Consider the following 23,789-nt stretch of genomic DNA (forward strand, 5'->3'; position numbering starts at 1 on the left):
ACAAGGCGAGTTGCAAATTACAGCATATCTGTCTTTCTGCTGGCTGTAGGGGATAACGGTCTGAACCCGGTGTGGAAAGCGACAACACAGCCTGTGTGCTTCAACGTGTATGAGCCCGAGCTCACCTTCCTGCGCTTTGTGGTCAATGAGGAAGACATGTTTTCCGATCCAAATTTCCTCGCTCAAGCCACGTTTCCTGTCAAAGGTATCTGTTCAGGTGAGAACAAGCCGCACATCTGCTCTTCCAAGAAATCGTTCGCTTCGAAACTATTGCCCCTCATGACTTAATTCTCTTCAACTCTTTTAAAATATTCTAGATTATGCACATACAAACTGTTTCATTATGTCATTACGTGTGTGTGTGTGTGCGTGTGTATGTGTATGTAGTGTGTAACGTGTAGTTCACATGTGCTTTTGAAAGCTATTTTTAAAAAATCCGACCTCATGACGATAAGCAGTTTGGATGAAGGATGGATGAATGACATGTGCTTGATTTGTGTGGGAGCTTGTGGGTCTCAGGATGAGACCGGACGAGAACCCTCCTCGAGTCAGTGTTTTCACTGCCTTCTTTTCAACAACGGACTCTATCCAAATCTGTTGAATTGTTGTATCAAAAAAAGATATACTGTCTGTTGTGAAGTTTTAGAAGTTGGTAGTGTAGATGTGTAAATCTGAGAATTGCATTACAACTGTTCGAATGTTTTCTTTCTTTAGGTTACCGCTCTGTGCCTCTAAAGAATGGCTACAATGAAAACTTAGAATTAGCCTCTCTGTTAGTTGACATTAAAGTACTACAGCCAGAAGTGAGTACACAAACCATTTCGGAGTACCCAAAGCTACTTTACATCTTGCATCTGTGTTTTCTCGATGGGTGTCTTTAACCTTTCATGCATGTCTCTCAGAAAACAACAGAAGAGCTGTATTCCTCCTCCAGCCAGCTGAGGAAAAAACAAGCAGAGTTCAGCTCAGAAGGACTCTTGTATAATACACACACAAACATTAAGCTGTCCTCTGCCCCTTACCAGCCTCCCACATCGAATCAGTTTGTTAGAGAACGCAGCACAAGTGAGCACAGGTAAGACTTTTTCCATATCAAAGGAAAAGCTACAGTGCAGTCAAAAAGTATTTGCTCCCAATCCTATTTTTGCCTGTGTGTGTGGTGGGCTGGGCTGGGAGGTCTCAAACTTGCTGTATATGTTTCAGATCATGAAGCCAATTTTGGTATCTCGCAAAGGCAGCCCAAGTAAATACAAAACACAGTTTCAAAATGGTGAATTTATGAGCAGAGAAAATGTGTGAAAATGTAATCGCCTCTCTTGTTTCATCTTGCGATTAACCACAATTTTTGAAAAAACAAATTCAAGTTTTACTGACCGTAGCCAGGCTCGATTATAATCAGATTTGTTGAATTATTAAATCACTCAAATAGTAGCTGTCAGCTAAAGTGACGTGGGCTGCAAAATTTTGAAATGAAACATATCAAGCCACAATCTAAATAAATTGAAGAATTTGAATGAGAAACACAATGATTGGAATCTACTTCAAGAGTGCAATAACGACTCATTCAGGAGGCCACCAAGTACCAAATATGACATCTCAAGGACTGACGGTCTCACTGGCTGGCCACGGCCTCGGAGTCAAGTCCTTGGGTTGCCGGTCCTCGGACACAACGAAACAGATAACGTTATGTGCGCATGCGGGTTGCTATTTTTGTCCGCAAACTGAGGAATTGCGCGGATGAAAGTTTGAGATGGCGGCGAAAAAAACTCACAAAGGTCTACTAATTACGACATTTAAGAAATGGGAATGCCAGTCTGATTTTTCGTATGAATCGTCCAAAGGGCGTATCACTAAACTCACCTGTGACGTATGCACAGAACACGAGAGCGAGATACGACGAGAGGCACGATTACGAGGCAAGTTGGTCATTAGATTTGTAGGCTAATCGCTATGAAAAATATTATGAAACAGTATTGGTTATTCTATAATTTACTGGTTGTAGCATGGTAACTTTATGAATAAAACATTCGTCACAAGTTGTAGTCATGCGAATGTTAACTGTTGGTAGAACTCACGATGACGTGTGTTAAATTCTTTCGTCAAATTGATCGTAGATTACACATGCATCGTCTTGGGAAGAGGATGTCAAGCCACATCAATACTTACCTGTATTAATGATTACCAGTAAATTAATCTTTGCAGTGTGAGATTGGAAAAAATACTCTGATGATGCCACATGAGTACACCAGTTTTTGATCCATTTATTTTTTTGGAATAAACCTGGAGTACACAGCTGCTGATGGAATGTTCATTGTTAATGTATCGTTTTCAAACATTTACCCTTGAAACATTATACTTTTGAGTCTCAGAATTCTTGATTATGAATATCAGTCAAAATAGAAAAATGGGTTCCCATGATGAACGTTTACGGAACCCAACATTAGTTACCATGGTTTCCCATTAGATAATCCGACGGAACCGAAAAACGGTTACCATGAATTTCCGAAATCCTCAGGCCTGCTCCTGAATTATTTACATTTTTGCAGCATTTATTTATAATTGTATGTATATGTTGTTGTTTGTGTTATTATCATATGCAATTGAATAAGTAGACCGTTTCAGAATTCGAAATTTGGGACTCTCTCAATCCATAATGGGACTCATACTTTTCTGATCAGCGAGTCCCTGGGACTCGCTGCCGGTAAACTGTAAAATTATCTCTGCAGAGATTACCGCTTTTTCTGCACTCAGTGATTGACTTCTATGCAAAGTCATTTCTCAACTTGTCTTCCGTGCCATGTCATGCCTGTTGAGTGTTGATTTACTTCATATTAAGAAACTACTGCACTAAAACATTAATTCATGAATGGATATCATATGCTTTTATTTTTTTCTCCCAGTATAAATAACACGTACCCTGACTGTTCTACTCTTTGAATAAAAACACTTCATTCGAGCGTTAGGGAGTGCAAGGGGTTATGATGGGGGGTTGTTGCAAATCATGAAGACCTGCCAAGTGGTATGATTGCATTGTTTTATACATGTCCTCGGCTAGACCTCAGCTTCAAAATCAGTCCTTGGTCCTTGGCCTTGGCCTCGGAGCCAAGTCCTTGGTCCTTGGCCTTGGCCTCGGAAAATTTCTCAAGTCCTTGGCCTTGGCCTTGCCACGGAAAATTTTCCAAGTCCTTGGCTTTGGCCTTGGCCTCGGAGTCAAGTCCTTGGCCTCGGGTTGCCGGTCCTTGGACACAACACTGCTGGCCACAAATGTACCAAATATGACATCTCAAGGACTGACAGTCTCACAGGCTATTTAAAAGACACAGGAGAAATATTCTGTGGACTGACGAAATAAATAAATAAATCACATTTGGGAAGGGCGGCAAGCCATCAACAATTGACAAATAACACAGTTTTTGATAAAAATGACAACAACAACAAAATGTGTCCAAACTGTCAAAGAATTGTCATTGTAATGTGATTGGTCTGGGGCTTGAATGTTAAAAAAGGAAAAAAAAAAATGAAAAGAACCCCACACAATTTCGGAAGGGCCAAGTTAAAGACCAAAAACCAACAGCCACATTAAAATCAACCATAAAAGAGACTGCCTGCAATCAGAAAGGGTCCTGTGTAATTGTTCCATAATGAAGCTCAATCATGCCATTTCCTTCTTCTCTCTGAGAGGGAGCCAAAGAACAAGGAGATTCAATTCTCTTCCATGGCTAAACCCTGGCTGTTAATGCAAAGAAGGGACCAATGACTTAAAACAGCTTTGCGATCGAGACTCCCTTCCGAGAGACAGAACAGAAGTTTACATCTATAATACAGAATGGCAAATGGCCAATTTCTGTATGACCGTCATTGAAAATTCCAAGGGGAATGGTAAAATGACATGGCAAAACACAAACTACTGTAACGGTCCGAAAAGGTAAAAATGATGAAAATGGCCTTGAAAATAAAATAAATACTGTACCGTATTTTCTGCACGATAAAATGTTTGAGATTATCAAGCGCCCCGCCCCTTCAATGAATGGCCTATTTCAAAACTGTTATTATATGTAGGGCGCATTGCTTTATAAGGCGCATAGAATAGAATCTACAATAGTGGCTGCAGTTGCGCTAAGCAACCACTAGATGGAATATGCTAAAGGGAATACAATACAATACAGGTGTACCGTATTTTCCGCACTATAGGGCGTGCCAAAAAGTCTTCCATTTTCTTAAAAGCTCACTGCATGCCTTAAAATCCAGTTCACCTTGTATGGTCATTACGGTAATACGTCGACCAAGATGGCTCCTTGCTGGAGACATGCTTACAATGTTATAACTTGCTGTTGGTTCAGTGAACTGTGTCGCTGCTTTTTAAATACGTTTTTGTTGCAGCTCCGAAAAAAGGAGAGCTGTGGTGTTGTTTTTTTTAAAACGCACACTTTATTAATGGTTTTCACAGTCTCAACAAATACAGGTATATCTTTGTCCGTCTCCGTGCCTTCTCTTCTTCCGTTCGACTCGAGAGGCGTTCATGACCTCCTCGGAAAAACGTAAATTAATTATCTCTTCAAAAAAAAAAACTACGAAAATTGAAAATAACGCATCAAAACAGAAAATCAAGCGAGGAAATCATAAAATAAATTATATAGCCCCACTACAGAATTTATTTTGTGATTTCCTTGTGTACTGTGAATACAGTAAACAACAAAGGAATAAATAAACACTTCTGAGATAGTCCAGTCTCCTCCAATTTAACTCAACTCAACTGTATTTATAGAGCACTTTCAAACAGCCATTGCTGCATACAGTGCTGTGCATGGAGCAACTAACACATATACAACAATAAAGCAATAATCAGTAACAAAGATGTTGTAGGCACCAAACAGTAAAACTAAGACCAACTTTACTGACATCTGATCGTTCTGTTGCAGCTACGGGGCTATAGAATTTATTTTGTGATTTTCTGTTTTGATGCATTACTGTACTATATTTTCAATTTTCGTAGTTTCATTGAAGTTATCATTAATTTACGTTTTTTGGAGGCGGTTATGAACGCCTCTTGAGTCGAATGGAAGAAGAGAAGGCACGGAGATGGACAAAGACGTACCTGTAGCTCCATCTAGTGGATGCATTGTAGATTGCGCCTTATAGTCCAGTGCATGCAATATATGAAAAAAATTCTAATATAGGCCATTAATTGAAGGTGCGCCTCATAATCCAGTGCGCCTTTTAGTGCGGAAAATACTGTATTTATATAGAGGCTTCACAACCGCTGCAATTGGAACAAAGCCATGAGAACTGGTCACAAACACGGACATGAACCATGGCGTTACAAAATTACAAAATAATAATCGAAAGACAAAAGTTATGAAGACAATTGATTCACCAAAAAGGCACACAAACCTCGTGCGCTCACATCCACAAGGGGTTAAATGCCCTTTAAAAGTCTTCCTTCGTTTCGTCCGTGCTTAACTATGCTTTTGGTATTGTCTTCGTTTCATAATGGCTGTGCAGCTCTCACAAAGTAGTTGTCTGTTTGAGTGTGTGTCAGCGAATGCACATGTCAATTAGTGTCCGGCAGAAACTTTTAGGTTACAATTGGTTCCTGCTAATCATCACCCCTAGATCTGAATAGGAACACTAACAGGGAAACAACTCACTGGGGAACATAAAGAGACTGAGTAGCACCATACATAAGGCGCATCGGATTATTGGGTGCACTGTCATCTTTTGGAAAAATTTTATGCTTTTATGTACGCCTTATAGTGCGGAAAATACGGTTGGTTAAAAAAAATGTGTATGTGGATTTTACCATATGAATTTCAACGTTATGAAATCTGTCCAGAATAATGTCCCAGCTCTTCTCATCTCCCCAACACGATCTCTGTCCCATTGACCATGCACACCATGCAGTGAGGCACTACTCCTGCGGAGTCGGACATTCTATATATTGTCTTTGTAGTGTGTTCAATTAAATATAGGTTGAACATGATTTTTCAAATCATTGTACTCTGCTTTCATTTATGTTGAACACAACATCCTAATTTCATTGAAATTGGGTTGATGGGCAGTCACTGATTAGCAAAACTGCTCCGCAAAGAAAACAAGTTATTTCAATCCTTGACCAGTGATGGGGCAAATATTTTTTTCGCAGCACCGTGAATGGTTAACAGATCGTCGTCATCATCTCATTTCTATGTGTTTAAATCCCCATTTTTTTTTATCTCCTAGAGCAAAACAAAAGAAGCTAAAAAGCAGTACATTCTATTCCTGAGGAGGCAGCGAACCTCACATCCTCTTGCTGCATGACTTACGGAGAAACACTGACAAAATGAATCACGTCCCAAAAAATGTCACTATTTTTTCTTTTTTTTTGCCTCTCGTCTTTACTTTCAAAACTTGTCTTGACTTTCAAAAGCCCACCAATTCAGACATACTGTCACTGGTGTCATGAACTGGTTGTTAGGTTCTCATTCCTTCTTACTTTTTTTTTTTGTTGTTGTTTGTTTCATCGTGAGCTGGTGTCATTGATGTGTAAAACCAGAAAATCATGCTCATCCTGCAAAAAGTCACTGAAAGAAGATGCATTTGTTGTTATCCTTGCTGTCATTGTACAGTGATTCACTCTTCATAAGTTCACGGATTTGTGTTTTTTACTGTTGAGCCTATCTTGGGCTATTTGCGCAAGATTGTATGTGTTTTTTTTTTTTTTTGCACTCTTTCTGGAAAAACTAAGATGCCACAAGATGGTGCCGAAGCCCTGCCTAATATGAAAGTAGTAACTAGTGTCAAAGTATTATGTGGAAGTGAGACTGTACATCTCAAAGGAGAGACTCAGATATTTGGAAGGAGCAACATTTAGCCTGGGTTGTAGTCTGCTGCATTTGTATGTTTTTGCTCTGCCGAGTGGCCATTAAAAATCTCGAGATATCAAAGAGTGTGGGTTTCATTATTGCTTGACGATTGCTATTTTTGTTGTTTGCAAAGGTGAGATTTATGCGCACTTTAGGTGCATTTTTTTTTTGGTTTTCAAAATCAAATCATCTGCAAGCCATTTATTTTTAGCAGCATTGTAAGAAGATGGGTTGGAAATTATAAACACTTTAAAGTTTGAGGTATTGATTACTTTTGTTGCCATTCACTGCAGTGTTTGGGCCGACACCCTCTGAATAGTAGCAGATTGCTGTCTGGCCACTTGGAATATTTTTCACCACAAGAACTTTACAACTAGGAACTTAGTACCTTCCCACCACAGGATCTCCTCAGAAAGGTTTGTGGCAAATATGGGATGTTTTACTTATTATTATTATTATTATAATAGTAAGTTATATAACAACTAATTTTGACAAATCTTTACCAGTTTTTAGAATGCGAAAAGGAACACAACAAAATTATCATTGGTGTTCCTACTGCTCTTATATTACCACGTGTGATGTACTTGAGATGACGAACATAGCATAGCATAGCACACACACACACACACACACTATGGCAACTACAATGAAAAATATGACTGGCTTATCTGCTGCCTACATTACCACGGCAAACCCTTCATGTCGTTTCTAATGTGGTGAATGACTTTGGGAACACGTAATATAAACTCAACTTTTTTCAACTTTCTGTGAAGTCCAGCGAATGTGCAGTTTTCAGGTTAATTCAGAATTGACTAACATTCCAGGAATGCGTTAGTGAATCAGACGACCTCTATGTGCGCATAAAAGGATTTTGCAATCACAAATGTTGAAAATCGAACATTAGCTATTGTCGGTCGTTACTGTTTTCTGAGCATATTGGTGAGGAAAATTATTGAACACAGCACTGGATAATCCATCCAGCGTTCGATTCTGGCTGCGGCTTTCCCGTGTGGAATTTGCATGTCCTCCCCGTGCCTGTGTGGATTTTCTCCAGATACTCTGGTTTCCTTTCACATTCCAAAAACATGCATGGCAGGTTAATGGAACACTCTAAATTGTGCCTAGGTGTGAGTGTGAGCATGGATGGTTGTTCATCTCTGTGTGCCCTGCGATTGGCTGGCAACCGGTTCAGGGTGTCTGTTGGAATAAATGTAATTCTGTTATCCCATATTTACTCTCAGTGTAACGCTAAAACCTTTGTTCCAAAGTGAGACCTCGCAAATACCTCATTTACAATAGGGTAGGTTGATAATGGCCGGGAGAGCTGAGCCTGCTCCTGTTCTGGCTTTTAAGTCAACATCCTTTTGTTAACGGCTTCTGATCCCATTAACTGTTGCTTGTGTGAAGATAACATCAACCCCAGGACACAATGTGAAGGATATTCACAGCTGTGTTCGCGGACCACCGACCTCCAGCAGGAGCCGTCTGATCACCTCAGGAATGAACTGTGTTCTTATTGAAAGTCTCCTCTACTGAAACTGTTGTGAAATGTGCAAATACTGCCCACACCCATGAGAAGATCGTGTATCAGGGACATCCTTCCAATTAATGCAAGGAGACAAACGCAGTCTCTTCAGAGTTGCCCCGGAACCTGTAACGGTTTACATGGCAGACCCAGCTGGAGAGCTCCAAGATTGTGAACCGAGACATGTTTTAGACAACCATGCTTGCCTCCTGAGTCTTCCTGTTCCTGATGTATTCTTAGCGTCAGCTTAAACCCGGGGGACATAAACCTAACAGTGTCCCCCGGCTTCTGCCCAAAGACAGCTGGGATAGGCTCCAGCAACCCTTGTGAGGATAAGCGAGCCAGATAATGGATAGATGTGAGCCGATCGCTGGCCGAGCTTCACTGGATGGGCAACCATCTTTTGCTTGCCTATCCCAAGGTGACCAATCAGGTGTCAGATCCCATCCTCGTCACCAAGTTGTTATGGAATGACTGAATAGAGAAATCATTTTTTGAGCTCAGTGATTGCTTTCGATGTCTTTATTCGAGGAGCGAAGCGCAAAAATATGACAGCGATAACCAGGCGCCACACAGCAACTCTTGACCAAAGTGGTAACCCTGATCCAGTTTATACAGACATTGTCATTTTAGCTTTTGGGTGTGATGTCAAGTCTATGTGTGCAGTTTATGCAAGACAAAACGATCAACAAAACAGGCCTTAAGGACACGCTTAAATCTGGAAAAACAAAATATTTGTCTGGCAGGCAATGGTGGTTGAAGAAGAGGCATCAGAGTAAAACTGCAAAATAGTTTTTTTTAAAATGTGGACATAAATAGACAGCACCACGCACACACATGAAAAGTTTGCCCGAAAATCCTTCGACAATTTGCAGTTCAGATCAGATCTTTTCAAATTCCACACCAAGTTCCTTGAAACCATCTCCTTCTTTGGGCATCTTCAAACTGTTGATTCTCCTCCTGCTGTTGAAATCACATTCATAGACATTTGCGAACCAGTTGAGAATTTGTATATGCAGAGTGATGTACCGTAAATGCATATGCATTAGTGAAATGAAATGTTGCATACTCAAAATCATTTTTGATATATATTATATATAATATATAATATTATAGATTTTTGGACACAATTTCAACATGACACCTTGAAATTTACATTATACTACTCGCACATCATTGGAATGTTTAGAAAAAGTTAAGATGGCTTGAGCAAGCTGTCTTCTTCCAAGTTTATGCTTGTTACCTAAGGCCTGGTACACACATCAGTTTTTTTCAAACATCTAAAGATTGTTTATCGGTGACAAACCCCACACTTAAAGATAAAAAAAATCTGGCATTGGACAGTTTTGGTCATATTGTGTGTGATGTGCCCCGATACACAACACAGAGTGTCAACACAAAGTGTAACACATCAAGATTCTCTTCCATCACCAGTCCGGAAAGAGGCAGAAAGATGCATTGCTCAAAAAAATGAAGAACAGAGCCGCCCATGGTAAGATTATTCAATGGCGCCTCCATCTGTTGGTGATTATACATATTAAACATAACCCCCCCCCCCACCCCAAAATAGGCAATGACAAAAAAAGCTAAATATTGTCCTTTATGCATGTGCTACATTTATCTATCTATCTATCAACTGATATATATTCATTCATTCATTTTCTGAACCGCTTCATCCTCACTAGTGTCGCGGGGGGTGCTGGAGCCCATCCCAGCTGTCTTCGGGCAGTAGGCGGGGGACACCCTGAACCGGTTGCAAGCCAATCGCACGGCACACAGAGACGAACAACCATCCAAGCCCATACTCACACCAAAGGACAATTTAGAGTGTTCAATCAGCCTGCCATGCATGTTTTTGGAATGTGGGAGGAAACCGGAGTACCCGGAGAAAACCCATGCAGGCACGGGGAGAACATGCAAACTCCACACAGGGAGGCCGGAGCTGGAATTAAACCCGGTACCTCTGCACTGTGGGGTCGACGTGCAAACCTATCCCGACTACCGGCCCGCCCTACATACTGTGTGTGTGTGTGTGTGTGTGTGTGTGTGTGTGTGTGTGTATGTATATATATATATATATATATATATATATAGTGGAAACCCCAAGGTCAAAATGGGCAACACCTCCGAAGGTGGTGGAGAATGACCGAGCAAAGATCCTGTGGGACTTCCAGATCCAGACTGACAAGAAGGTAATGGCGAACCAACCAGATATCGTGATCATAGATAAAGGGCAGAGGAAAGCCGTTGTAGTGGATGTAGCGGTCCCAAGTGATGGAAACATCAGAAAGAAGGAACACGAGAAACTCGAGAAATACTAAGGGCTCAGAGAGGAGCTGGAGAGAGCCTGGAAGGTAAAGGTGACAGTCGTGCCTGTGGTGGTCGGAGCACTCGGGGCAGTGACCCCCAAACTAGATGAGTGGTTGCAACAGATCCCGGGAACAACATCGGACATCTCAGTCCAGAAATGTGCAGTGCTGGGAACAGCAAGGATACTGCACAGAACCCTCAAGCTTCCTGGCCTCTGGTAGAGGACCCGAGCTGAATGAGGGACGGACACCACCCGAGGGGTGAGACGAGGATTTTATATATCTATATCTATATATAGCCGGTTAGTTTGTTTTTTTTCTTTTTTTAAAAAGGGATTCCAGGATGAATGGAGGAGACGTTTGTGTAATTGTGGTTACATCTTAGCTACATTATGTTTTGATGTGTGCATCGAATATTAAAAAACCCTCGTGGGGTCTTATCGCCGCGCCCACTGTAGTACATATATTTTTTTATTGCGGGCTAGCTAGAGCGGCCGGGAGCAGCGCTTCACGGGTGCAAGCTTAATGTCGCCGTTAAGATTGGCCGTCGTAAAGCAGCGGAATTCCTCCATTGTTTTGTTCTCTTAGCCACATTTTGACTTGTTCTCGTTTAATGCTAATGTCGATGAGTCAAGTGAGCTAGTATCTCAGGTGATTGATATTCTATATATAGATATAGATATATGCATACACACACGCACACATTACGTGCATAAGAGTTTGGATGAATACTTGAATGTCAGCAATTTACTGCAGTTCATAATGACGTGATCATAATACTAAAGTTTAGAGTCCTGCTAATGCTAATCGTGATAATGATAATGATGAACATACTAATACTCGGAACAACTATATGTGATTAAAGCTATTAACATTCTTTGGAAGACTAACTCAACTCGGATTTAAAACCTGACATAAAAGTGAAATGTATGCATTACATACAGAGAGTTAATAGCAAATTAGACACACCACAGAATCTGTTCTTTCCACAAAGGCGAATCCTTCGGTCCATTCGTCCTGAAGTCTACCATACTCGTTATCTTTTTTTCTTTTTGCCATCTTATTCGTTTAGGATTAGCTTTGAGCTAATGACCGAGCAGGCTGATTCAACACGGGGCGTTTACCTGTTTCCGCAGCAACGGCCAACGTAGTCCAGGATTATCCAATCAAAATTGTTCCTGGAGCCAACTGCAGCCGTGAACAGGAAATGAGCAGTAAAAAATTGATGGATGGATTAAACAAGAGAATATTTTGTTTTATCTGCGAGCCAGATGTAATCATCAAAAGAGCCATATATGGCTAGCGAGCCATAGGTTCCTGACCCCTGCTCGAAGGCATTTGAGGTCCTTGGTCACGAAGGGCCAAAATCGGAATTTAAAAAAAAAAAAAATAGCCCGATCAGCTTTTTGTGTGTACCCGGCCTTTGACTAATTTCACAACAAGGCGTGCTGATAGGTGTGAATTTGAGAGTCCATATACAGTTGTGTTGTTGTGTTGTTGCTCCTGCTGCACTTGTTCATTTCAGAGGCACAGTTCTCAAGATTGATGCTCTTCCCTTGCTCTTCTTTCATGAATAGCTCTACCAATAAGATCTTCTCCTTGTGGATCTGGAGGCTGATGTCTTTTGGGATATCTGGGATGAGCCAGTCCACAAGGTCATTCATCAACATGACAACATTCTGAAAACAAAGAGAAGACCAGATGTTGGATTAAGTACTGCAAAGTTTTGGAAATGTTCCAGCACAAGTGTCACGAAAGATGTACAGTACAGTGGTACTGTACCTCTACTTACGAAATTAATTGGTTCTGGAAGAAATTGCTTAACTAGAAAATGTAAGTAGATGCGCGTTTTCCATGTAAATGCCCTCATCCGTTCCAAGCCCCCCCCCCCACCCTCTCTCAAAAAATTCAGACATAAATGTTTTCTAAAGCATAAAAATGCATCAAAATATGTAACAAATACATGTTACAATTAGATTATTGCACAATAAATGAGAGTTGTGCATAATGTAAAAAAGAAAGAATAGAGTACCGGAGCACGTCATGGCCCGAGGGGTGAATGACGAGGACACTGCATAGACACATGTGTATCTATCTACACACATCGACATTTTGTTAGAGGTCCCTCTTAGCCAATGGGATGCCAGGATGATGCTCGGTAGTTGCCAATGGCAGAGCAGCTATCAGTATGTTGCGTTCAGGAAACTCGGAGCTGCGAGAAGCGGCATACTGTATTTTTACCTTTTGTATCTTGAAATTTCTTTCGTAACAAGAGGCAATATTTTCCTATTGAGGCGTTTCGTAACTTGAAAATTTCGTATGAAGGGACATTCGTAAGTATAGGTAGCACTGTATGTCAAATCCAAACTACAAACTAAAAGTATTCCCTCTTGAAGTAATCCTACGAGAGTCTAGTGCACATTCCTGGCGTCACACTCCAGCAAGAATTCTTCCAGGATCCTCCACAGCGAATCGGATTTTGGTGGCCATCTCTGAGAAAGAATTTTCAGAATTTCCTATCGACGTGCCAGGTCTGTTTCAAACAAGAATCTTTTGGAATTTGTTCATCCTTAGCCTATTGCTCCTTGACCCGAGACTCACATATGAGTAGGTTTTGTGACTGGTCTGACAGCAATACTGAACTCTGACAGCATTAACTTCTGTGATTACATTTATCCACAGATTTCCAAATGGCCCATTCTGTGCTTTAACGAAGCTATCTTCAGCTAAGAAGACAGCTGAGGCATTCGTCCACCATGTTTCCATTTGCAAGGATTACCAATGACCATAGTGTTTTTTTTACCACAGGCCCCATTTCGTGTACAGGGTATAGGTTTTGAAGGGAGTTTTGACAGCTAGAGGGCATCTCAGTCAGCCTTTCTACACAAATCATGGGTGTTTGTTCCAGGTATCCCACACAACTTGTCAACAATACATACAGGAACAGTTATCGCAAGGTATATTTGAAAAGTGACTATAGTCTTTATCTTAAATAGTCTCCTGTCAAATAAATGTGCCCCTCAATTCTGGACCCGCCACCCCACATTGTACAGAGCATAAATGGCAGTCAAAACAACTGAAAGGGAGAAAAGGGAAAAAGTGTATACAGAAGCTACGATACTGTAATTAATTGGATTTATGTCAGGTCTTCTTGTAACGGTGCAACCTCACTCTTCTCCGACCAACCACCCACTGCCCTCGAAGTTTGGCCTCGGGGCGACAATAACATCCGCATACAGCACAATGTACTGTACATGTAAACTTATTGTAAATATCCACATAAACACACACATTACCTGAAAAATAATGACAAAGGCGAGCCGAATAGCCAGTACTGCCCAGAATTCCTTTGAAATCTCATACGGAGTGGTTGACCAAGGTGGTTCTCTGTAGTCCTTGTATCTATAAAAACAAACAGAACGTACTGTATTTTGATATTGTCAATACTTGACCATGAATCTTGTCTCACTCAAGTGGGGGTATGCTTCGGAAAAAGTCTGCATCAGAAAAATATTTACATGACAGTGTCAGATTATTTAGTATGTATTATTAATAGACAGAGGTAGGCACTCTCTAAGACTTACTGAAAGTCATCAGTACGTCACTGATAGATGCCCGATTTTCTGACGAATGAAGACTGCCGAGAAACTTTTTTTTAAAAATGACAGACTATGCGCGGACGAAAGTGGGCTTTCATCTGTCAGAGTAATCGTGACTAACCGGGTCAAGTACTGACGGATCTCCCACTGTCAGACGCCCATTTCGTCGACGACTGACAGAAACATGGTGTTTGCTCTAACAGCCGACTTGCCTAAGAAAACTGCATAGACTATAGTATATATGTACCATAGGTCGTATATGCACCAAAGACACAGTAGATCATGCTATTGGAATCCTGTGTTAAGTTTTGTCAGCCTGGCAAGATGACAACTAATTAATGAGCAAAGATGTCAGAAAGTAGCTTGGACATTTTTAACAGAGAAGTTATTGTGAGTCAAGTTTTAAACTTTAAAGTTTTACGTTTTTTTTAATTTTTGGTTGTGACATATTTGGCATCCCTAAACTCCTTTTCAGAAGGTGAGAGTAATGCACCAAAAGTTGTTTGCCAATACCCCCCCTTCCCCTGAACAAAAATGAAGGAAAAAAAGAAGACAACAAAAAAGTTAAAGAAAGATTATTGATTGATAGTCATGGCAACTTGGTGTTGGTTTAAACAATGGTTGAGGACAAACTTTAAATGACCAGGATTGTACCTTTGGCATGAATGCGATACAGGATTTTGGTTGAGGTAAGCAAAATGAGTTGTAAAGATTTTGGTGTTTTAGGATTTGCAATGGCGACAGGCAGCCACCAGTATGATCCACAGTTCAATCGTTTGGCAAATAAGTGGAGGTTATGTAAAATGTGTGTGTGTGTGTGTGTGTGTGTGTGTGTGTGTGTGTGTGTGTGTGTGTGTGCAAAGCTCTTTGAGCAAACGACTTTGTATGATGTTATGTAGCACACTCATTTTAACCATTTTAACCAAATGGGAGTTTTCAACTGCTGGCCTATGACGTTTTGTTTTTGTTTGTTTGTCTTTTTGCACAGACTGATGATAGAGATTCTGGCAGATCAGTGAAATTTACTGATGGAAGCGATGACTAAAGCGCAGTTAAAATAACATGAGGGATTGACAATGAAGGACAAGGTGCCCAGGCTGCTGACAGACGACAAAGGATGGCCCGGCAAAATCCTGTCAATTGCTCACCTCTGTGAATGAAAGTACTGATTGAGAATTGTGATTGGCATTATTTTTTTATTTTAGGTTCAAATGAATTTTTGACCTAGGCTGAGGTGGTAAATTAGATCAGCTATTGCCTATTTCATGCAATAACACCTGTCAAATGAGATCGAGTTCCCACCTGCATATCTCAACTGCATAACCAAGTTGCATTGGATCCATGGGCTCTTTTCCATCCTGGAAATTGCTGACATTAAAATAGGAGAGAGTATGGTTGACAAATCCATGCATGGTCCCATCAGGACTGTACATGTACTGGTAGACCATCCGAGGTATGAAGTCTGAAGTGAAGGAGATGACAAATGCCTGGCAATTGGAGGTAAGTAGGTGCTGTTAGAGGTGGTATTCAAAGAGTTGGGACAAATGGGAGTAAGCCTGATTATGAGTGATCAACAATGCAGTTTGTATTTGTAAGACAGTGAATGTGTAACACCCACACACACATACAAATACACACACAGACTATCCCAGCTGTCTTTGGGCAGTAGGCGGGGGACATCCTGAACTGGCTGTCAGCCAATCCCAGGGCACACAGAGACGAACAACCATCTGCGCTCACACTCATACTTAGGGCCGATTTAGAGTGTTCAATCAACCTGCCATGCATGTTTTTGGAATGTGGGAGGAAACCGGAGTACCCGGAGAAAACCCACGCAGGTGGCCGAAGCCGGAATCAAACCCTGCACCTCTGCACTGTGAGGCCGATGTATTAACCTGTCGACCAGCCCTCAGTCAATATTGAGAAAGATTATTTCTTACGTATTTAATATAAGAAAAACACCGGTAACTGTAAATGTAGTGTAATGTGCAGAGTTGCTCCTCAAGGACTACACTGGAAATGCGGAAGATGCTACCCCAGAGCATTCTTGTTGATGGGTACATTAACCTTCATTCAATGTTCGCACAATGTGAGTGTAGTCAACTAATACTCACTTGCAGTGCAGTCATTACTATTGAACAAACCAAACCATACTCTCATTCGCATGAGTATGTGCACTTCATCATTGGTTTGGTTGCTTCTGCTTCATTGGTTTAGCTTCTTCTTTGTTGGTTTAGCTACTTCTTCGTGTTTGGAGACAATGGGATTTGCGGCGTAAATTTTATCTCTCGAACATTTAATCGAAGGCATTTTCTATTGGTACTGTACAGATCACATGTCTATCACGATACATACAGGATTGATATTATATAATTGCCCAGTTCTAAGTAGAAATTGTTTTTACTTACATTGATAATGACAGCCACTTTGGCAACTCCTCTCAGGATGTTGTACCATATACCTGGAGAAAAAATGTCAAATATATTTTAAAAAAAAGTTTGTCTTAAAATAACATGTAAACGTCTGCGCAGGGTGGAAAAGGGATGTGAATCTTTAAACACGGATCATTTGTCATACATTCTTTGGCAGCAATAATCTCAACCAAAAGTTCCCTGTTGTTGCAGATCAGCCGTGAACAATGGTCGCAAGTATTCCTCTTTCCAAAAGGTTTTGGTACAGAAATATTGTGAGGATATCTTGTATGTTCTCTTGAAGTAATGCCGTTGCATCACAATGAGTTTAAGCTGACAGGGGCACTCCAGGACACCAATTTTGTTACGTTGTTGTTCTCATTTATTTGTCAATTTTCTTCTTTCCATTGTTGTTGTTGTTGTTAAAACAGGACTCACACCATGGCAATTGCAAGAATCAATTATGGCTCAATCAACCTCAAACCGTACCTGAAATCCGTAGCTAACAAGATGCGCGCAGCTGCAGATCAACCATCACACACAAGCGCAAAGGCAATGTTGCTTTCCACATCATATGGATTTGTGGCTTGAATGGTGAGAAGCTGCATTTAGTTTGCCTGAGTCACAGAAGTTTCACAAACTAGACAGAAGCCAAGAGTCTACCACACCATGATGTTAATTAGCACCGTGGTACCTCTGTTTGTGGACAAAGTCCATAATGTCCGCCCTTGGGAAGTCAAATTGAGCAAACCATACTTGGTTCTACGAGTTAGGTTGCTAAAACCTCCTTGCTTCCAGACACTTTTGATTGGCTGGTGGACAAAGCACCCTTGCACTCTCACTCAAGTGTTTGTTGTCTGAGGGTTGCTTTGTTGCTGTTGTAAAGCTTCACCAGGCAGACAAATGTGTTCAATAAAATTATGGCAACAGAGAAACCAAGATTGAACGTTTCCGCCCAGAATGTGCTCTTTGCACATAATGCCATGATGTCATGTCTGATAGCTGTTTTCCGTTTTTATTCCTAATCTCCAATAAATAGCTGAGTATGACACACACACACTCTCTCACACATACACACACATATATACAGTATATTCTCGTCTCACCCCTCAGGTGGTGTCCGTCCCTCATTCAGCTCGGGTCCTCTACCAGAGGCCAGGAAGCTTGAGGGTTCTGCGCAGTATCCTTGCTGTTCCCAGCACTGCACATTTCTGGACTGAGATGTCCGATGTTGTTCTCGGGATCTGTTGCAACCACTCATCTAGTTTGGGGGTCACTGCCCCGAGTGCTCCGACCACCACAGGCACGACTGTCACCTTTACCTTCCAGGCTCTCTCCAGCTCCTCTCTGAGCCCTTGGTATTTCTCGAGTTTCTTGTGTTCCTTCTTTCTGATGTTTCCATCACTTGGGACCGCGACATCCACTACAACGGCTTTCCTCTGCCCTTTATCTATGATCACGATATCTGGTTGGTTCGCCATTACCTTCTTGTCAGTCTGGATCTGGAAGTCCCACAGGATCTTCGCTCTGTCATTCTCCACCACCTTCAGAGGTGTTACCCATTTTGACCTTGGGGTTTCCAGTCCATACTCCGCACAGATGTTTCGGTAGACTATGCCAGCCACCTGGTTATGGCGATCCATGTAGGCTTTCCCTGTGTTAAGGAATTTATTCCTGACTGTGATTTCATTTAGCCCCTCTCTGTTGTTGGCTCTGTTCAAACACGAAAACTAAGAATGTAGAATGCTGTTGGAGGTATTTACTGCTCACTGTGATAACAATCACCTTCAGTGCCCCTCGACCCCCACTACCTTTAGGGCCCCCTCCAGAGGACATGTTTGATATCAAAAGAGTAACTGTAATCTTAAGCATCTGTGTTCATGCCATCACATCAAAGATCAGACCGAAGAAAATAGTGGATAGTAGTGGTCTGGTCTCACCTCACCACTCCCAACTTTTTCCAGCTACACCGAGTCAGACGACATATACATTCCTTTGTTTCCAGGATTTGCATGGGGTGTAACTGTCCGCCTCTCATTATCATATTGTCCCTATATATTCTCATGACTGCATTTTTTCTACGCTTCCTGATGAAATCTGAGACTCACAGGAGCCCGAATCGATTCATGTTGCGTTGTGATAAACTGAAGAAAAGACGACGTGGTGTTGTGTCTTCTTCCACCTTATAGAGAGATAAAAGAACCTGTGTCCAAGGAGGGCCAAAAGCAAATTGACAGCTCCCCCTCCTCTACACCTGCCAGCATCTTACACCCTGCAGTTATGTGTTGGATTGTCTCAGGTGCCTCTTTGCACAACCTACACCTTGGGTCTTGTCTGGTGTGGTATATCTGGGTCTCAATGGCTCTGGTTCTCAGGGCCTGCTCCTGAGCAGCCAGGATGAGTACCTCTGTGCTGTCCTTCAGGCCAGCCCTCTCTAGCCACTCATAGGACTTCTTGAGATCAGTTACTTCAGTTATGGTCCGGTGGTACATCCTGTGTAGGGGCTTGTCCTCCCATGATGGTCCCTCTTCCAGCGCCTCATCCTCTGTTCCCCATTGTCTGAGACATTCTCTGAGTGCGTCATCCGTTGGAGCCTTCTCCTTGATGTATTCATGGAGCTTGGATGTTTCATCCTGGACAGTGGCTCTCACACTCACTCGTCCCGGCCTCCTTCCTTTAAGTTTGTGTGCAGTCTCAGGGTGCTGGATTTGGGATGGAACCCTCCATGCATGGTTAGGAGCTTTCGGGTCTTAACGTCCGTGGTCTGAATCTCTTCCTTTGGCCACCTTATTATTCCTGCAGCGTATCTGATCACTGGCAGGGCATAGCTGTTTATTGCCCGGGTCTTATTCTTGCCATTGAGCTGGCTTCTTAGGACTTGCCTCACTCGCTGGAGGTATTTGGCCATAGCCGCTTTCCTTGTTGCCAGTTCGAGGTTGCCATTGGCTTGTGGTATACCGAGGTACTTGTAGCTGTCCTCAATTTCTGCTCTTGTTCCTTCAGGGAGTGAGACCCCTTCAGTGCGGACTACCTTTCCTCTCCTAGTCACCATCCGACTACATTTTTCAAGCCCGAATGACATCCCGATGTCGCTGCTGTAGATCCTGGTTGTGTGGATCAGGGAGTCTATGTCCCTTTCACTCTTAGCATACAGCTTTATGTCATCCATGTAGATGAGGTGACTGATCGTAGCTCCATTTCTGAGGCGGTATCCATAGCCTGTCTTGGTGATTACTTGGCTTAGGGCGTTCATTCCTATGCAGAACAGCAGTGGGGAGAGTGCATCACCTTGGTATATGCCACATTTGATGGACACTTGGGTAAGTGGCTTGCCATTTTCTTCAAGTGTGGTTTTCCGCATCCTCATCGAGTTCGCAACGAAGGCCCTTAGGGTCCTGTTCACCTTATACAACTCCAAGCATTCAGGGATCCATGTATTTGGCATCGAGTCATAGGCTTTCTTGTAATTAATCCAGGCTGTGCACAGGTTGGTATGTCGGGACCTGCAGTCTTGTGCGACTGTTCTGTCAACCAGGAGCTGATGTTTGGCTCCTCTGGTATCTCTACCAATGCCCTTCTGTGCTTCGCTCATGTATTGATCCATGTGTCCACTTATCTTAGCCGCAATGATGCCTGACATGAGCTTCCATGTTGTGGAGAGACAGGTTATTGGCCGATAGTTGGATGGGACTGCACCCTTCAAGGGATCCTTCATGATCAGGATCGTTCGCCTTCGGTTAGCCATCCTGGGTGAGTCCCATCCCTCAGCAGCTGGTTCATTTGTGCTGCTAGGCGCTCATGGAGTGCTGCGAGTTTCTTTAGCCAGTAGGTGTGGACCATGTCCGGGCCTGGTGCTGTCCAGTTCTTCATATCTGAGACTCTTTCCTGTATGTCTGCCACTGTTATGGTTACTGGGTTCTATTCAGGGAGGTTGCTGTGCTCCTCTCTCAGGGTCACCAGCCATTGTGCACTGCTGTTATGTGCAACCTCCTTCTCCCATATGCCTTTCCAGTACCTTTCAGTTTCCAGTCTTGGTGGGTCAGCTCTGTTGTTAGGACCCTGCCACTGAGCGTACACTTTCGCAGGTTGTGTTGCGAACAGCCTGTTTATTCATCTGCCCTCATTCTCTTTTGTGTACCGCTTTAGGCGGCTGGACAAGGCTTGGAGCCTTTGTTTGGCAGTTTCGAGTGCTTCAGGTATGGTCATCTGGATGTACCTCTCAGGTATCGGCCTTTTCATCACACCTCTCTGGGCCTCCGTCAATTGACTCACATCTTTCCGAGCCGCCTTGATCTTAGCCTCCAACCGTCTTTTCCATGGTTGGTCAGGTCAGTTGCTGCCTCGCTCAGCATTTCATTCATTGGGGCTTGCCTCCCAATATTTTATATTTAATTTATTGTCTCTCATCATTGTATGAGGTAGGCATGAGCGTGAAGGATCTTGCCCAAGGACCCACACTGGACGGTGTTTTGTGCTCATTTTTGCCCCAAGCGGGATTCGAACCACCGTTTCCCGTACGCCAAACCGATGCCTTACCAACTAAGCTCTCTCTCTCTCTCTCTCTCTCTCTCTCTATATATATATATATATATATATATACACACACACACACACACACACACACACACACACATACATATCACACATATAAATAAAGCAAGAGTGGAAGAGTGATGAATGAGGGTCTTGCATGAGCTGCCAAGACAGCTCATGCAAGACCTAAGAGAAAATTGATCGATGTTATCACAGAAGATGAGACCATTTGATTTGAGGGATGGAAGCAGAAGATAGGGTAAGATAGAAAAGGATGACATGCTTAGGTGACCCATGACGAGATGGATGGATGGATGGATGGATTGGGTAGGTAGGTAGGCAGATGAAATAGGTAGGTCGGTAGATGAAAATATGATCATATTTTGAGGTACTGTATATCGGCGACTACCAACCAATGTCTTTGGCTCTTGCTGCCACGGGTCTTCGCAACTCAGTCACAAACTTCTTTGCATCAAGTCGTATTTCAATTATGTTGTTGAGCAGAGCAAACAATGGAGCCAAGGGGAAGGATGCCACAAATAACGTGACAAAACCAAACTGGATAACTGGGGAAAACGAAGACAGAAGAGGATATATTAACGAATAATTTTTCAATTTATAATTTGTGATTATTACATTTATGAGGACTCTGTGAGCATTAACCATAAGCCCATGAAAGAAAATCAGCTCATCTTTTTGACCTTGTACTTTTGAGTAGAACTTAAACTGAAACATTTTATTGTGAATGCAAACACTTTGTTTTTCTTATTTCTTCTTTCTACCCCCAATTTTGCTGCTGTAGACTGTAAATTTCCCCAGTGTGAGACAAATAAAGGATATCTTATCTTTTCTTAAAGCTCGTCACCATAGGTTAGAGTGAGCACATACTGTAGATGAAGGGGTAATTTGAGAGCTTCATCTTTTGGCCCAACTCTTCTCAAATACTTCACAGATCCATTCGTTGTTTTTAATAACAATAAAAATACAAACCTCAATTTCAGTCACGCTGGGCCATCCTTTTCAAACTGCAAACCCAATTGCAATGAAGTTGAAATGTTGTCCATGCATCCATTTTCTAATTCGCTTTTTCCTAGAGGGTTGCGGACGTGCTGGAGCCTATCCCAGCTGTCTTTGGGCAGTAGGCTGAGTACACCCTGAACTGGTTGCCAGCCAAACGCAGGGCACACGGAGACAAACAACCATTTGCGATCACACTTCCATCGGGGGACAATTTTGAGTCTTCCATTAACCTGCCATGCGAGTTTGCATATCAAATTGTTTTGGGAAATTGTGGACGTCATTTCTTCGAGGCCGAAGAGGAAAAGAACAATCTGCACTGTTATGGACGCAAAGTTTATAAGCCAGCGTCTGTGATATGATAGGGCTGTTTTAGTGCCATTGGCAAGGTTAAGTCACATATCTGCTGAAAGGTACCAAGTTTTTCATGGACATACCTGCTTATTTCAGCATGACAATGCTGAACCACATTCTGCACGTGTTACAACAGCGTGGCTTCGTAGTCAAGCAATGCAGGTCCTAGACTGGCCTGCCTACAGTCCAGACCTGTCTCCCATTGAAAATGTGTGGTGCATTATAAAGCTGAAGATGCCAGCTTGCTTGCAGGGATGTCATGTCAATTGTCAAATGTCCTCCTATTACATGGCATTGTCTGGAAATATCCTTTGGATATATTGCTGGTTGGTAATTTTTCTTGGATATTTTGTAAAAAGACACATGAATGCATGATTAAACAGATACACAGATTCACTAAAGAGAAGTGAGAGACACTACACCGTTTGTGTACACGTGTTCATAAAATGATATTTTCATTTGTGGTACTCACTCATTTCCATATATTCAGGTGTTAATCCGGAAAATGGCTCCAGAAACTGGTCGGTTTCATATCTCTGCAACTTCTTCTGCCTCTCTTCTTCTTGAAAAGTGCCTTGCTTTGACTGGATGTAGCGAATAAGCTTCTTTAGCTTGCTGTGGAATGGACAAATGGAGATCCTTTAAATTCAAGTGTTTTCAATTCGAAAGAAACATATTGGTCCTGTTGATTGCAGTCATTTACTAATGTGCGTACGCACCACTAATTGGTAAGTACTTGAGTTTCTGCATATTTGGCGAACAAATTTAGAACTTCCTCAGACCATGCTTGCACACAAAAAAAACATATTTTACGCTATGTACACAATGTATTGGAACTGTAGTCATTTATAAACACTACCAATCATTTTAACAGTAATAATTTTGCTGTAATGCGTTGACTAATGTCCATCGAGCTGATCGCATTTAGCCGAGTTTTCATATTGATCCAGTAACCCACCACATGCGAGTTCCACATCTAGAATTTTTCCACAAATTTACAGTTGACAAACGACCATCAAAAAGATCATATTGGCATACATGTTGCCGCTGGCTTTCTTATGACGCAAATTCCGACTAACATGATGAAATGATTTCATACACTACAAATGCTTCAACATTGTTTCAATAAATAAATAAATAATACAATGTGTCCCAAATTCCGAAATGATATGGACAGAATCAGACTCTCAAAGCGTGGA

General features: G+C 42.0%; 2 protein-coding genes across 3 annotated transcripts in view; one reads left to right on the forward strand and one right to left on the reverse strand.

Moving 5' to 3' along the window:
* Positions 1 to 6,923, forward strand: part of plcg2 (phospholipase C, gamma 2) — a 53,521-nt gene extending 46,598 nt beyond the window's left edge. For both annotated transcript variants that reach the window (XM_086108662.1, XM_086108663.1), the window contains exons 30-33: positions 50 to 217; positions 715 to 803; positions 903 to 1,075; positions 6,220 to 6,923. In XM_086108662.1, coding sequence (XP_085964788.1) covers positions 50 to 217; positions 715 to 803; positions 903 to 1,075; positions 6,220 to 6,262 — 473 coding nt within the window. In that variant the 3' untranslated portion in view covers positions 6,263 to 6,923. The remainder of the gene's footprint in view (positions 1 to 49; positions 218 to 714; positions 804 to 902; positions 1,076 to 6,219) is intronic.
* A 2,999-nt stretch (positions 6,924 to 9,922) lies between these two features.
* LOC147205616 (anoctamin-1-like) overlaps positions 9,923 to 23,789 on the reverse strand; it is a 50,543-nt gene continuing 36,676 nt past the window's right edge. Inside the window, exons 20-25 of the mRNA XM_086108446.1 lie at positions 23,063 to 23,205; positions 21,633 to 21,785; positions 16,684 to 16,736; positions 15,578 to 15,762; positions 13,973 to 14,078; positions 9,923 to 12,355 (exon numbers count right to left, since the gene is read on the reverse strand). Coding sequence (XP_085964572.1) covers positions 12,110 to 12,355; positions 13,973 to 14,078; positions 15,578 to 15,762; positions 16,684 to 16,736; positions 21,633 to 21,785; positions 23,063 to 23,205 — 886 coding nt within the window. The 3' untranslated portion in view covers positions 9,923 to 12,109. The remainder of the gene's footprint in view (positions 12,356 to 13,972; positions 14,079 to 15,577; positions 15,763 to 16,683; positions 16,737 to 21,632; positions 21,786 to 23,062; positions 23,206 to 23,789) is intronic.

This window comes from Hippocampus guttulatus, chromosome 4 (genome assembly GCF_054856545.1).
Source record: "Hippocampus guttulatus isolate MCC_2025c chromosome 4, RoL_Hgut_1.0, whole genome shotgun sequence".
NCBI lineage: Eukaryota > Metazoa > Chordata > Actinopteri > Syngnathiformes > Syngnathidae > Hippocampus > Hippocampus guttulatus.